This window comes from Rhinoraja longicauda, chromosome 4, assembly GCF_053455715.1.
Source record: "Rhinoraja longicauda isolate Sanriku21f chromosome 4, sRhiLon1.1, whole genome shotgun sequence".
NCBI lineage: Eukaryota > Metazoa > Chordata > Chondrichthyes > Rajiformes > Arhynchobatidae > Rhinoraja > Rhinoraja longicauda.
Window position 1 is genome coordinate 1,470,947 of NC_135956.1, and position 15,079 is coordinate 1,486,025.

At 40.5% G+C, this 15,079-nt stretch overlaps 1 protein-coding gene across 1 annotated transcript in view; it reads left to right on the top strand.

The window, feature by feature from the left end:
• The window catches only part of LOC144592549 (exostosin-1-like), a 106,242-nt gene that overhangs the window by 40,571 nt on the left and 50,592 nt on the right, over positions 1–15,079 (top strand). Inside the window, exons 2-3 of the mRNA XM_078397128.1 lie at positions 9,347–9,440; positions 14,354–14,461. Of these exons, the coding sequence (XP_078253254.1) occupies positions 9,347–9,440; positions 14,354–14,461 (202 nt within the window). The remainder of the gene's footprint in view (positions 1–9,346; positions 9,441–14,353; positions 14,462–15,079) is intronic.

The following is a 15,079-nucleotide window of genomic DNA, read 5'->3' on the forward strand; positions in this document are numbered from 1 at the left end:
TTGTAGCGTGGCACTGATACTCCATCTGGTTTTTGAAGGATTTGACAGAAAAGGCATTCTTCAGCTACAGCCGGGCAAAAATCTTGGAAAAATAGTTGGAACTTCTGGTGATGAGGCATTCTGGCAAATGTCATTAGTAGTCTGTCAGGGGAACTACCTGACAGAATCCACAATGATTCACAATGCCTTGAAGATGTTCCTGCAGATTGCTACATGATTTACAGCATATAATCTGTCCAGTAATTACTATAATTTTCCAAAAATACTACTGTTGACTGTTTTCCTGTTTGTATTACCTTGAATAATATGGTGGATGGCAGTAGAGAAAAATGATTAAGAACATCTTGTTTGTAAGATTGCTCTAGAAGCTTGCCACTTGATTTTTATCTTTTAGTGAAGTAACTGACTGTATTACATGTTAAGATCAACACAAAATGCTGGAGTAACTCAGCAGGACAGGCAGCATCTCTGGAGAGGAATGGGTGAGATTTCAGGTCGAGACCCTTCTCGACCCAAAACATTGGTGCAAACCAACATCTGCAGTTCTTTCCTACACATTACATGTTAACTTCTGAGTGGTGAGAGCTATTTCCTTTGTGCTGTATAAATCCGTTTGAAATATCTGAGAGAGATCAATATATAAATGCTTTATATAAATATTTTACTTGAAAGTTATCATAGAAGATCTTTCTTTGAAAGTCTAAATGCATATACAGTCGAACCCGAGTTTTGCTCTTTCCAATAGCTGATAATCACCCACACTGAATTCACAAATCGCCAGCCAAGAACTTAAAATATGGAATAAATGTGGCTCTTACAGAAGTCCCTCCTTTTCCATATAATGTCTGTTCATGTCGGAAAACATGCAGTACCACTGTTCTCATCATCTACAAGGCATTCTCTATGACATTGCATTTTGGGGAGCCTCAGTAGCCATGGTCAGCTCTTGCACCAGCTCCTTAAAGTAATTCCTCTGCTTTCACTTCTGCTAAATCACTGCATTTTAATCCATTATCCATCTTTCTTCCATAATCTCCGATCTTCGAATCCCATCCCTGTCTCTGATGTCCCCACTTTCTAAATCGTTTCCTAATCCAAAAGCCGTGCACGTCAGAGAAAATGTGCAGATGAAGAGCTCTGCTCTCTGAGAGATCTGTTCATGTGCCCCCTGGAGAGTGCGTGCCAAGGGAGGGACTCATCTGTGAGTACAGACCCAATCGACATGATGACTCGTATACAAATCTTGCTGCCCCACAGTATTGAATGACTAAACAATTTCCTTCTTTCGCACGAGTCTTATTGATCCCTGGAATCTAATGTTAGCCCCAGCTGTTAAATGTTGGCAGTGGGTCACTTTGTCATCGTCAATAAAATGGCTTGGAGAGAAAAAGCAGCTGTAGGAACACCGACACTTATAATATAGAATTTAATAGGAAAAGAGGTTTCATGTTGCCAAGAATCGTGATACAGACCATTTGATAAGACCGCAACTCCTCCATAATGTGCAAGTCACCTGTCACTTCATATTTAATATAGTAAGAAACACAAGGAACTCCAGATGCTGGTTTACAAAAATGGACACAAAGTGATGACCCGCAGAGTTACTCTAGCGACTTGTCTTTTTTAAATACAGGTAAATGGTTTCTCGTCTGATTCCACCAGCTGTGCTTCAATTAAGAATAAATTATTTAAATTCACTATTCTGCACATAACAAATGATTATCCATGAAGAACAGGTGAATAATATTTGCAAGAAAGAACTGCAGATGCTGGTTTAAATCGAAGGTAGACACAAAATGCTGGAGTAACTCAGCGAGACAGGCAACTGAAACTTTCTAACCTGGGCGACATTGTACAATAACTATTAAATAATTGCTCTGCAACATCCATGTCTGGTTTTTAAGGTAAAAATATTTTGTCTGCCTTCACACTGCGTAACAAAAATAACCTACACAACTGCAAACATTGAGTCTGACCCTTCTTCAGACTGATATCGGGTCGAGACCTTCAGACTGATGTCAGGGGAGTGGGTGGGACAGAGATAGATGTCGTCGGACAGTAAGACTGGTGGGAGAACTGGGAAGGGGGAGGGGATGGAGAGGGAAAACAAGGGCTATTTGCTTCCCAGTTCTCCCACCAGTCTTACTGTCCCCGACTACATTCTATCTCTGTCCCATCCATTCCCCTGAGGGTCTCGACCCAAAACGTCGCCCATTGCATCTCTCCAGAGATGCTGCCTGTCCGCTGAGTTACTCCAACATTTTGTGTCTACCTATGTGAATAATATTGACAGCAATACCCTCATCTTGAATATGACTCCAATATTCAACAAAGTTTGTTATATTTGACTCAATGTTTGCATAGGGTTGTGTAGGTTATTTTTGTTACGCAGTGTGAAGGCAAACAAAATACTTTTACCTTAAAAGCCTGACATGGATGTTGCAGAGCAATTATTTAATAGTTATCGTAAAATGTCGCCCAGGTTAGAAAGTTTTAGTTATTGGCACAAGACAACTCAGTTTAAATTCACAAAGGCTAGTGCTATATTACCTGATTGACCACCTCCCTCGACGTAATTTAAGTTAAATAATGTTGCATTTCTGGGGGTTTTTACATGATGGTATCTAGGTTCTATTTCTTGGCATTGCATGGTTCTTGTTGAATTTTGAATGCTTTTGGACCTTGTTTGATTTTTTTCCCTCATGAATCAAAAGGGTTATGGCATCTGTGAGCTAATTGGATTTTATGAAGTGATTAAAACAAACTTGGCTGTTAATTTTGGAGAGGAATGCATGCCATTGCAGATTACTAACTTCACTTGCAATGTAGGCTGCCTTCGCTAAAACCTTTCTCAGCGTAACGGAATGCTGAGAATGAATTCAACCAATGGTTGGGAATGGGGGAGGGTAGAGGGTGACTGAAGGAACCATGAATCTGCTTGGAACAGTTAATGGCATTACAGCCAGAATATATGTTGGGAAGCACTCCTGATTGTTGGTAGATGATTCTGACTTGTGACTGTTTTTTAAAAAACCACAACTTTAAAGATACCAGATCCTGAATTAAGTAGTGTCTAATTTTATTTTGTGTACCAGGTAATGTAAGTTTAAAGGCTTCTTGTTCTCACTTTTTAAAATTGGTCATAAATCAAATGGCCAGAGTTGTGGATGAATCCAAGTGTTCATTTTCTCAACACATTCCCTTCCCTTCCCCGGCAACACCACCTGACATATGATTGAGGTGGGAAGTTCATATGAGATTGTGTAGGAAGGAGTTGCAGATGCTGGTTTACAACAAAGATAGATACAAAATGCTGGAGTAACTCAGCGGGTCTGGGAGCATTTCTGGAGAAAAGGAATAGATGACGTTTCAGGTCTAAACTCTCTGAAGGGTGCCGACTCGAGACGTCATCTATTCCTTCTCTCCATAGATCTGTCTGACCCACTGAGTTACTCCAGCATTTTGTATCTATCATATGAGTGTTGGTTGGTTGACCTAAGGTGTTTTACATTTATTTGCAATTTTTTTATATTTTCTGTGTTTGGTGATTTACCTTAAAACAGGTATATATAGTGGTGAATAGGAAACATTTTTTATACTATTACGTTGATTTCAGCATTATATGTTTCTACGGAAGACACAAAATGCTGGAGTAACTCAGCGGGTCAGGCAGCATCTCAGGAGAGAAGGAATGGGTGACGTTTGGGTCGAGACCCTTCTTCAGACTGATGTCAGGGGAGGGGGCGGGACAAAGATAGGATGTAGTAGGACAGGAAGACAGTAGGAGAACTGGGAAGGGGAGGGGAAAGAGAAGGACAGAGGAACTATCTGATAGTGTAAGAAAATAACTGCAGATGCTGGTACAAATCGATGGTATTTATTTCACAAAATGGAGTAACTCAGCAGGTCAGGCAGCATCTCAGGAGAGAAGGAATGGGTGACGTTTCGGATTGAAACCCTTCAGACTGAACTATCTGAAGTTAGAGAAGTCATTGTTGGGGTGTAAACTGCCCGAGCGAAATATGAGATGCTGTTCCTCCAATTTGCGCTGGGCCTCACTATGACAATGGAGGAGGCCCATGACAGAAAGGGCAGACTGGGAGGGGGAGTTAAAGTGGTGAGCCACTGGGAAACGAGGTTGGTTAAGGCGGACTGAGCGAAGGTGTTGAGCGAAATGATCACCAGGCCTGCGTTTGGTCTCGGCGATGTAGAGAAGTTGACATCTGGAACAGTGGATACAATAGATGAGGTTGGAGGAGGTACAGGGGAACCTCTGCCTCACCTGGAAAGACTGTTTGGGTCCTTGGATGGAGTCGAGGGGGGAGGTAAAGGGACAGGTGTGCATCCCCTGCGGTTGCAGGGGAAAGTACCTGGGGATGGGGTGGTTTAGGTGGGAAGGGATGAGTGGACCAGGGAGTTACGGAGGGAACGGTCTCTGCAGAAAGCGGAAAGGATGAAGATGGGAAGATGTGGCCAGCAATGGGATCACATTGGAGGTGACGGAAATTTTGGGGGATAATTTGTTGTATACGACTGCTGAAGGGGTGGAAGGTGAGGACAAGGGGGACTCTATCCGTATTACAAATGGGGAGAGGGGGAGCAAGAGCGGAGCTGTGGGATATAGAGGAGACCCTAGTGAGAGCCTCATCTATAATGGAAGAGGGGAACCCCCGTTTCCTAAAGAATGAGGACATCTCTGATGCCCGAGTATGAAACACCTCTTCCTGGGCGTGGATGCGGCGTAGACGGAGGAATTGGGAGTAGGGAATAAGGTTTTTACAGGAGACAGGGTGGGAAGAAGTGTAGTCAGGATAGCTATGGGAGTCTGTAGGTTTGTAGTAGATGTCGGTCACTAGTCTGTCTCCTGTGATGGAGATGGTGAGATCCAGAAACAGTAGGGAGATGTCGGAGATAGTCCAAGTATATTTAAGAGCAGGATGGAAATTAGTGGTGAAATTTATGAAGTCAGTGAGTTCTGCATGGGTACAAGAGGCAGTCGTCAGTGTAGCGGAGGTAGAGTTCGGGGATGGGGCCAGTATACGCCTGGAACAGGGATTGTATGACGTACCCTACAAAGAGGCAGGCATAGCTAGGGCCCATGCGAGTGCCCATAGCTATGCCTTGGATTTGGAGGAAGTGGGAGGAGTCAAAGGAGAAGGAGTGGTTCATCTTGCTCCTCTAGTATCTTTAGTTTCCATTGACCACAAAGACTTTTCAAGTAAAGAGCAGAGCATTTTTAACAGGCTCCTATTAGTTTATACATCTCAACTTGCTAATGTTAACATTGATGTTACCTTCTCATGCACACAGCACTATAAAATGCTTTCCTGCCACTCAATACAATGAAATTCCCTTTGATTTCCTTTTCTTCAAACTGTCTTCAATTTGCATGTGTCTCACTTTTGGCTAAATGAAGAAACCATTTTCAAGTCAAGTCAAATTTAGTTGTCACATACACATACACGATGTGCAGTGAAATGAAAGTGGCAATGCCTGCGGATTGTGCACAAAAAAGAATTACAGTTACAGCATATAAATAAAGTTAATAAGTTACTATATACTATATATAGTATATATACTAAAATTTAGTCTCTGGGGTTATAAAAGTTGACAGTCCTGATGGCCTGTGGGAAGAAACTCCGTCTCATCCTCTCCGTTTTCACAGCGTGACAGCGGAGGCGTTTGCCTGATCGTAGCATCTGGAACAGTCCGTTACTGGGTGGCAGGGGTCCCTCATGATCTTGCTTGCTTTGGATCTGCTCCTCCTGATGTATAGGTCCTGCAGGGGGACGAGTGTAGTTCCCATGGTGCGTTCTGCCGAACGCACTACTCTCTGCAGGGCCATCCTGTCCTGGGCAGAGCTGTTCCCAAACCAGACTGTAATGTTGCCGGACAGGATGCTCTCTACAGCCCCAGAGTAGAAGCAATGAAGGATCCTCCGAGACACTCTGAATTTCCTCAGTTGTCTAAGGTGGTAAAGGCGCTGCTTTGCCTTACCCACCAGTGCGGCAATGTGCGTTGCCCACGTCAGATCCTCTGTGATGCGGACTCCCAAGTATTTAAAACTGTTCACCCTATCCACAGTAGACCCATTTATCTCCAGTGGCGTGTACGTCCTTGGATGTTTAGCCCTTCTGAAGTCCACAATCAGCTCCTTCGTTTTAGTGACATTCAAGAGGAGGCTATTGTCCTGACACCAGAGTGCCAGATCAGCCACCTCCTCTCGGTAGGCCTTCTCATCGTTGTTGGAGATCCGGCCCACCACCACGGTGTCATCAGCAAACTTGATGATGGAGTTTGAGCTGAACCTGGCCCCACAGTCATGTGTGTACATGGAGTACAGTAGGGGGCTAAGGACGCAGCCCTGGGGGATCCTATGTTCAGGGTGAGGGAGCTGGATGTGTGTTCCCCCATCCTGACCACTTGGGGCCTGGCGGTGAGAAAGTCCAGGACCCAGGCACACAGAGGGGTGCTAAGCCCCAGTTCCAGCAGCTTCTCAACCAGTCTGCTGGGGACTATTGTATTGAATGCTGAACTAAAGTCAATGAACAGCATCATCACATAGCCCCCCTGGTTGTCCAGATGAGAGAGAGCGGTGTATAGAACCTGGGAGCCCGCATCATCCGTGGACCTGTTCGGACAGTATGCGAACTGTAGTGGGTCCATGTTGCGAGGAAGGAGGGCGCAGATGTGCTTCTTGACTAGCCTCTCACATTTCAAAGCATTTTATAGCTGTTAAGAACGTACATAGCACACTATCTTTCCACCTCAATTTACCTTAGTTAATACAATCACCCATGTCGAGTAGTATGTGTGATTTCCTGAAGCATCAGTGTATTTATCCTTGCCAACAAGAGTGAATCATTACGACTTTGCCCTTGTTTGCCCTCCTTCCACCACAAAGTTCTCGATTCCCTTCTTTCTGCTCCCCCTCGTTCTTTTTCTGCTCCCCTCGTTCTTTCTGCTTCCCCCCCAGTTCTTTCTGCTCCCCCCCACCAGTTCTTTTTGCTCCCCCCCCCACCACCAGTTCTTTCTGCTCCCCCCCACCAGTTCTTTCTGCTCCCCCCCCACCAGTTCTTTCTGCTCCCCCCCCCACCAGTTCTTTCTGTCCCCCCCCCCACACCAGTTCTTTCTGCTCCCCACCCCCCCAGTTCTTTCTGCCCCCCTTATTCTGTCTAGTTTTATGGAACTCCACCTGTCACGTCCTCTACAATGGATATTTATGGATGACAATGACAGATGATATTATCTGAATGGTGGCCGATTAGGAGAAGGGGATATGCAACGAGACCTGGGTGTCGTGGTACACCAGTCATTGAAAGTAGGCATGCAGGTGCAGCAGGCAGTGAAGAAAGCGAATGGTATGTTGGCATTCATAGCGAGGGGATTTGAGTATAGGAGCAGGGAGGTTCTGCTGCAGTTGTACAGGGCATTGGTGAGACCACACCTGGAGTATTGCGTACAGTTTTGGTCTCCTAATCTGAGGAAAGACATTCTTGCCATAGAGGGAGTACAGAGAAGGTTCACCAGATTGATTCCTGGGATGGCAGGACTTTCATATGAAGAAAGACTGGATAGACTCGGCTTGTACTCGCTGGAATTTAGAAGATTGAGGGGGGATCTTATAGAAACTTACAAAATTCTTAAGGTGTTGGAATGCAGGAAAATTGTTCCCGATGTTGGGGAAGTCCAGAACAAGGGGTCACAGTTTAAGGATAAGGGGGAAGTCTTTTAGGACCGAGATGAGAACGTTTTTTTTCACACAGAGAGTGGTGAATCTGTGGAATTCTCTGCCACAGAAGGTAGTTGAGGCCAGTTCATTGGCTATATTTAAGAGGGAGTTAGATGTGGCCCTTGTGGCTAAAGGGATCAGGGGGTATGGAGAGAAGGCAGGTACGGGATACTGAGTTGGATGATCAGCCATGATCATATTGAATGGCGGTGCAGGCTCGAAGGGCCGAATGGCCTACTCCTGCACCTATTTTCTATGTTTCTATGTTACAAGACTGATTATCTTGGTTCTATTCTCCTGTTACAAAACGTAAAAATGTTGCCTCTTTTTACTGCGCAAAATACCAGAACATGAACAGTTTACTGATCCTTTACCTTGATGAAGTGCTACATAACTGGTAGTTGAGCTCGATTTTGAAATATATCTGTTAGTCTGTGAAATGCCTGCTTCTACATGTAAGTCTCATGTACTTGTACTTCAAGAATTGTACTTTTAATTCTTAGATCCATTTCTTCAAGGCACTCTTTCTACTTTGAGGTCTCCGGTTGCATTAATAATGTGTGGTTTCATTTATATTTATCTCTGCAGAGGTGCCCTTGTCAGTGATATTTTCTTGTGTAATTTAGTTGTGTGATTGCTTCAATATTTTTTTTTGTACAGTACAATCACACTAACGATGGAATATTCCAAGTCAAAATTTGGCTTACTCTAATTTTCATGTGTGTACCCATAACATACTATAGATTGTTTTTCCTCCCTTTTGGTTAGAATTGGCTTGGTGCTGGGAAGATTAGAACTGCTAGAGACAGACAGAAAATGCTGGAATAAATCAGCGAGTCAGGCAGCATCTCTGGAGAGAAGGGATGGGTGACGTTTTGGGTAGGGAAGAGAACATAAAGGAAAGTTGACCCAAACGTTGTGAGAGGAACTCAGAAATTTGCAGCATTTCAACATGCATTTGAGGATCGTGCAGTTCATGCGCCATGATTTATCTTAATGAAAGGCAAATCTGACTTAATTATCCAACTAAATATCACAACCCTACCACTCCTTTAGCTCTCGGTTAACTTAACACTGATCAAAGATTGTACTGGCAACTTCCTGTTCAGTTTTCTGTGATTATTCATTGGGTAGGCTCACTGACCAAATTCTGGAGGCTCTAGCATTGCCCAATTCAAGGATCCATTATTAAGGATCCGAAGTTTAGTGATTATTAGTGACCTGGAGCCTGAAGTAATTTGAGAAAATGAATTTCCAATTTCACCATGGCAGTTTTTGCATTTGAATTCATTTTTATCGACAAAATCTGGCAATAAACTGATGCTAGTAAGTGAATAAGAAGCTGCTATAATGTCACTTTAAAAACTTAACTGATTTGATCATTTTTGGTGGAAAATATTCCTATACATGCTTGCAGATATTCAGTCAGTCTCGGACCTAAATAATTGACACTTTACATGCTGGAATTACCTAGCAAAGAAAGATACTTGGGGAAGCTGGCCTTGAATCCTGGCCTTGAAACGCCCAAAAAATGAATTTTGAAAAGGTTGAAACTTGTTTGAGTTGAGTTCAAATGGATGAGTTTCTATAAACCTCTTAATTATTCCTTCCTAGGTATGATTATCGTGAACTATTGCACAATTCCACCTTCTGTTTGGTTCCCAGGGGTCGTAGACTGGGATCTTTCCGATTTCTGGAGGCTTTGCAGGTAATTGATGTGTAATGAATACAGCTGCTGCTGTGCTTTCTAAAAATAAAATTGAAAATCCGGAGCATGCTTAGCATCTATTTTGTATATATTTATATTGTTTCTACCAAGTAGAGTTGCTGATACATATTTAGTGCACACAAAAGAATAATATCATTGATTATAATTCAAGCATTTTTAAATTGTGCCCCTTCCTCTCAGCAATCTAGACATTAAATCCCAGTAGTTCACATCCCATCATTGACCCTATTATTAACACTACTTTTTCTTGCACAGAGACTGATCTGCAGAGAATCTCCAGTATTTTTTATAATATAGGTTTCAACCATGTAACCTTTAAAATTTCATTAAACGCATGAACCTCTGAAATCTTGGTGTTCTTTGTATTTTCATCCCCGTTTTTTATTCTCTAGATTATTGTCAACATTTTATGGAGCAAAAGGAAAATTGCTGGTAATGTTTTGTCACTAATGGATTGATTGTATACTTAACACACCTAATTTTTACATAAAGTAATAGAAGAATAGCTGGATGGATTTAAGCATTCTGTGGCCTCCAACTTTGCATTACTCACAAACCACAGGCTAAAAAAATGAACATTTTCCATAATGCAAATTGACGCGTCTGGGTATCAATTTAAGAGATCAAGTGTTTATTTGTCATACGCCCCAGATATCAATCAGACAAAAAAAAAACTTACTTGCTGCAGCTTAACAGGCATATTAGACACAACTAAAACAAATCTACAATAAATTGTTATTTTAAGTAAATCAGACCATGGCAGTGCAAAATTCAAAGGACGTTAAGCGGACATAGTAGTGCAAAGTTTGTAGTAGTTTGGGGCTAGGGTACAGTTATGGTTAGGATTGTGCAAGGTAGTTCAACAACCTGATGGTTGATGGGATGAAGCTGTTCTTGAATTTGGAAGTAAGTTTTCAGGTTCCAGCACCACCTTGCCAATCGTAGCAGTGCAAAGGGAGTGTGGCCAGGCTAATGTATAGATTCAACAACTGAGCCTCCGTAACCCACTTAATGAGTGGATTCCAAATCCTATTCAAATCCTCTTGCAAAAAGTCCTTCTTAATTACTTAACCTGCATATTAGGCAATTTATATGCAAGGACACTTTGGTCTAATTGGATACTCCTTGATCTCTCCATTTTAAAATGTACTCCATGGTTTATTTTCATGTCAAAGTAGATGATCTCACATTTCTTTTACATTATATTCCATTTTGCCTATTCATCTAATCTTTCTAAATTCCCCAGAAGCCCATGTCTCCAATTTCACAGTCACCTGTCTTTGAATCATCAACAAACTTGGATGTATTGCACTTGATCCCCTCCTCCAAATCACTGATATAGATTGTGAAGACTTGTTTGCTGATTGCTGCTGCATCCCACTCATCAAAATCAACAACCTGAAAATGACTTGCTTCCTGTTGTCTATTTCTGTTTATTAACTAAACTGCAATCCAAACCATTATATTACTTGATACTATACACTCTTTGTTTAATAATTTCCTGTGTGGCATCTTTTTGAAAGTAGTTGAAATACACCACATCATTTGGTTTACCTATATCTATTCTTTCAAAAAGTACTAAAGATTTTTCAGACTTGATTTTCCTTTCAAAAGGTACCAATTACCAATGTGTCAATCCTATCTTGTTTAGTAAAAACTCCTTGCCTCATTTCCCTGCTTCTTAAGCATGGATAGCTGATTTATAGTGTTTGATTTCTCTCTCTGCCCCCTTTCTTAAATATTTAATTCTTTAATATTATATTTTCAACCTTGCAACCTGCAGAAAACATTCTGCAATCTGATGTTTTGAAAGATGACATCTGATGTGTCCACTATCTCCATCAATGAAACTCAAAGCCTTGACATCTAATGCATCCACCATCTCCTTAATACAATACAAAACAATACAATATATCTTTATTGTCATTGTACCCAGGGGTACAATGAGATTGGGAATGCGCCTCCCATACGATGCAATAATTTAAGTAATTAACAGCAACCCAACGAAACGAAACAATTGTAACAGTTTTTAGACAGGGTAAAGTGCAAATGAGACTCTGCTTCAAATTTTAGGTTGTGGAACATCAGTTTCTTGGTATCCATTAGCTTTGAGTCTTATTAATTGCGCAAGTATTAGTTTTTGCTAACATTAAGTGGTTCAAGCTCATTTATTTCAGAGTTGTCCTCCACTATTTCTAGGTAATGTCCTTTCTCTTGTAAGGCAAAAATAAATTGGTTAATATTTCTTTAAATTAGTAGTATCATGGAAATTCTGCCTGACATATTAAAATGAATATTAGAGGCAAATACAGCCCAAAAAAAGCAACTTTAACTTTAGATCATTTTAAACCTCATTATTTTCTCATCGTGCACTCCTATCTCCTGTCTATCTAATCACCTCTTTCTATATCTATATCTCTTTCTATATCTAATAAATGGAAAGAGCAATCCTACATATGGCATTGTTACAGGTTTTAGTTTTGGAGATACAGAGCGGAAACAGGCCCTTTGGCCCACCAAGTACGTGCCAACCAGTGAACCTCGCACATTAACATTACCATACACACACTAGGGACAATTTACATTTCTACCATGCCAATTAACCTACAAACCTGTACGTCTTTGGAACGTGGAAGGAAACTGAAGATCTCAGAGAAAACCCAAGTGGTCACGGGAGAATGTACAAACTCCATACAGACAGCACCCGTAGTTGGGATCGAACTTGGGTCTCTGGTGCTGTAAGGCTGCAACTCCGTGCTGCCTCAAGGTATATGGTACCAAGTAATAGAATTTTAAAAAAATTCAGGTATGTCTCAGAATTAGTGGGAAATGATAGACACATCTATCAGAAGGCAGATATTCAAAGAATCAGTCTTTACTTCTTTCACCTGCACCTATATTGGTCACTGATCTAAAATTGTTTAACCGCTTTATTGTTGCATTTACTATCATTAGGTCTTAATTCTGCTGAATTATTCCATTAAACAAGGAATTATACTTTAAAATCAAGTCTTTGTGAGAAGTTGCAATGTTTTTCTTAAACATTGCTAAATATTTTCAGCACAATAAGTGCAATAAATGATAACAATGAAAAGCATACTCAGCAAATGATGCTAAGTCTGCAGTTTGAAAGTAGGATGTCCTATGTCACTGCAGAAATGTATATCTGGTGAAGCAGGAACCCAAATACTTTTCCTGGATATGTGTTTCAAAGCAGAAGGCTGATGCAAGAGTCCATTGGATAATGCATGAGACTAATTATATTTACTTCATCTTTTCCTTAATCATAGTGTTCAGTTAGGTGTATAATAAAGTATAGTTTAAGCTGAGCTATATTCCAAATAATGAGATGCTGATAGCAACAATAATAGCAGGTTTTATAATTGTGTGCAATTTAGGATCAGAATGTGTAAGGTGCAATGTTGAATTGAGTATGGAATTTAAATTACTGACTTGTTTTGGTGGCTTTTTGTACCACATCAGCTGTTACCAAATTATTAAAAATGTTCACATTTTCTACATTGTGTGTCAGATTTCTTTCTCTTTTGCTATTAAGTCCTGGAATTAAATTCTAGTTTTTTTCAATAAAGTCAAGGTTGATTAATTAAATATCTTAACTGTAACTGGGTGTTGGTTTGTCTTACATTGCACTTTCATTAAATAAAATAACACAAGTAATTCCATTCTGAGGTAAGTTTAGCACTGGGGTTGACCAACTGAGTTAGAAGTAAAACACTATATTAAAGAATACTTCAAGTTGGCAAATTTTTTTAAATAGTTGTTTTTTTTTAGTTATACTGGAAGACCTATATAAAATTCAAGAGCGAATAAGATAATGCATAATATGAATAAGACTACACTATGTTCCACAAAGAAGAATTTGGTTTTGAAAGGGTACAAGACAGGTTCATAAGAAATTGAGAATTGATTTGTTGAATGTGTTTACATTTCTGAAAGATAACTTTAGATAAGCTTGTTTACAGTATTTAGGATTTTAAGTGAGGTGCCTTTGCATGAAGAGGGCAGAAGCTTTCTCCTTGCTTATGGTTAGCATTTCGGAAAGTATGAAAGAATTCTAAATCAGACTGCATAAGTGAATAAACAAACATGATTAAAAAAAATGTCGAACAAGTTTATTGACTGGTTCAGAAAAAACAATTCAATGATATTATTGCTGGTTATTATTATTGCTGGTTACTATTATTGCTGGTTGGACTAATTAATCTGTTTCCAAATTGTCATTGTGATGTGTTTGTTTCTAAGTAGTGTAGTGGTCATGTTAGTAACTTAACCATCCAGATCTCCAGACTGATAACATGTAGAACTTAAGTCCCACAACAGCTTGGTTAATGCAAAACCATTGGGCAGTGTGCCTAACAAGTTTTTCTAAACTGCTGGAGTTTAATGGACTGGTCCAGCACCAACTGAGGAGAGTTGACAATGTGAAAAGTAGATGGGATTAATACAAGCTGATGCTGTCAGAGGGAGTGGAAAATCCTGTTTCTGGGCGATATGCCTCAGGAAAATCTAATAGTATGCAATGAATGTGGTGGTTGGAGCCTGAGAATATTAAAATAAACAGTAGTGTATTTTAATAATTTAACATAAATCTTTCTCTGCTGAGGGATATGGAAAAGAAAGGTGGAGGGGGGAAAGTGACAGTTGCAACAGTATTATGTAAAGAAAATCACAGTTCTAAACCAAAGGTAGACACAAAAATGCTGGAGTAACTCAGCGGGTCAGGCAGCATCTTGGGCGAGAAGGAATGGGTGACGTTTAAAAGCATGTCACTCTTACTAAAGAATATAATTTTAATTCTTCTATCATTTTTAACTTTGAAACATCTACATTTTTCATTTTAACTATTAATAGTTTTCATATTTATTTTGCAGGCTGCATGTATTCCAGTGATGTTAAGTAATGGCTGGGAACTACCATTTTCAGAAGTTATTGACTGGAACCAAGCTGTTGTCATTGGAGATGAAAGGTTGCTGCTGCAGGTAGGGTGGGGCTGGAGGGTAGGGTGGTGTTGCAATTCTTTCTCACCATTCCTAATCTATTAGAAAGTTGCACTCAGTTTCAATGGGCTGGGAAAGGGAGATGGTTGATGATTTCCATAAAATCTCCTTGCTTTTATCTCAAATAAAGAAACAGAAAATGCTTTGACATGAAATATTAAATCTGTTTCTCTTGCCGCATAATTATTTTCAACATTTTCTGGTTTTATTTTGAATTTCCTGAAACTGCAGTTTTATTGTTCATTTACTGGTTTTTATTTCCATTGTCTGTATTGGTTGGTGTAGATCATTCTGTTATCGGCATAAAGACATTGTGTGCAATTTTACCCAACACACTTTATGGATGTTGTAGGAAGGAACTGCAGATGCTGGTTTACACTGAAGATAGACACAAAATGCTGGATTAACTCAGCGGGTCAGACAGCATCTCTGGAGAGAAGGAATGGGTGATGTTTTGGGTCGAGGCCCTTCTTCAGGCAGTCCGACAGAGTGCCACCTGCCCCACCAGTCTCTAGTGTGCCTGTTACAGTTGTAAGATCGGCTTTCCTGAGAGTAAATGCATGGAAAGCAACTAGTCGGAATGGAGTTGCTGGTCAAGTC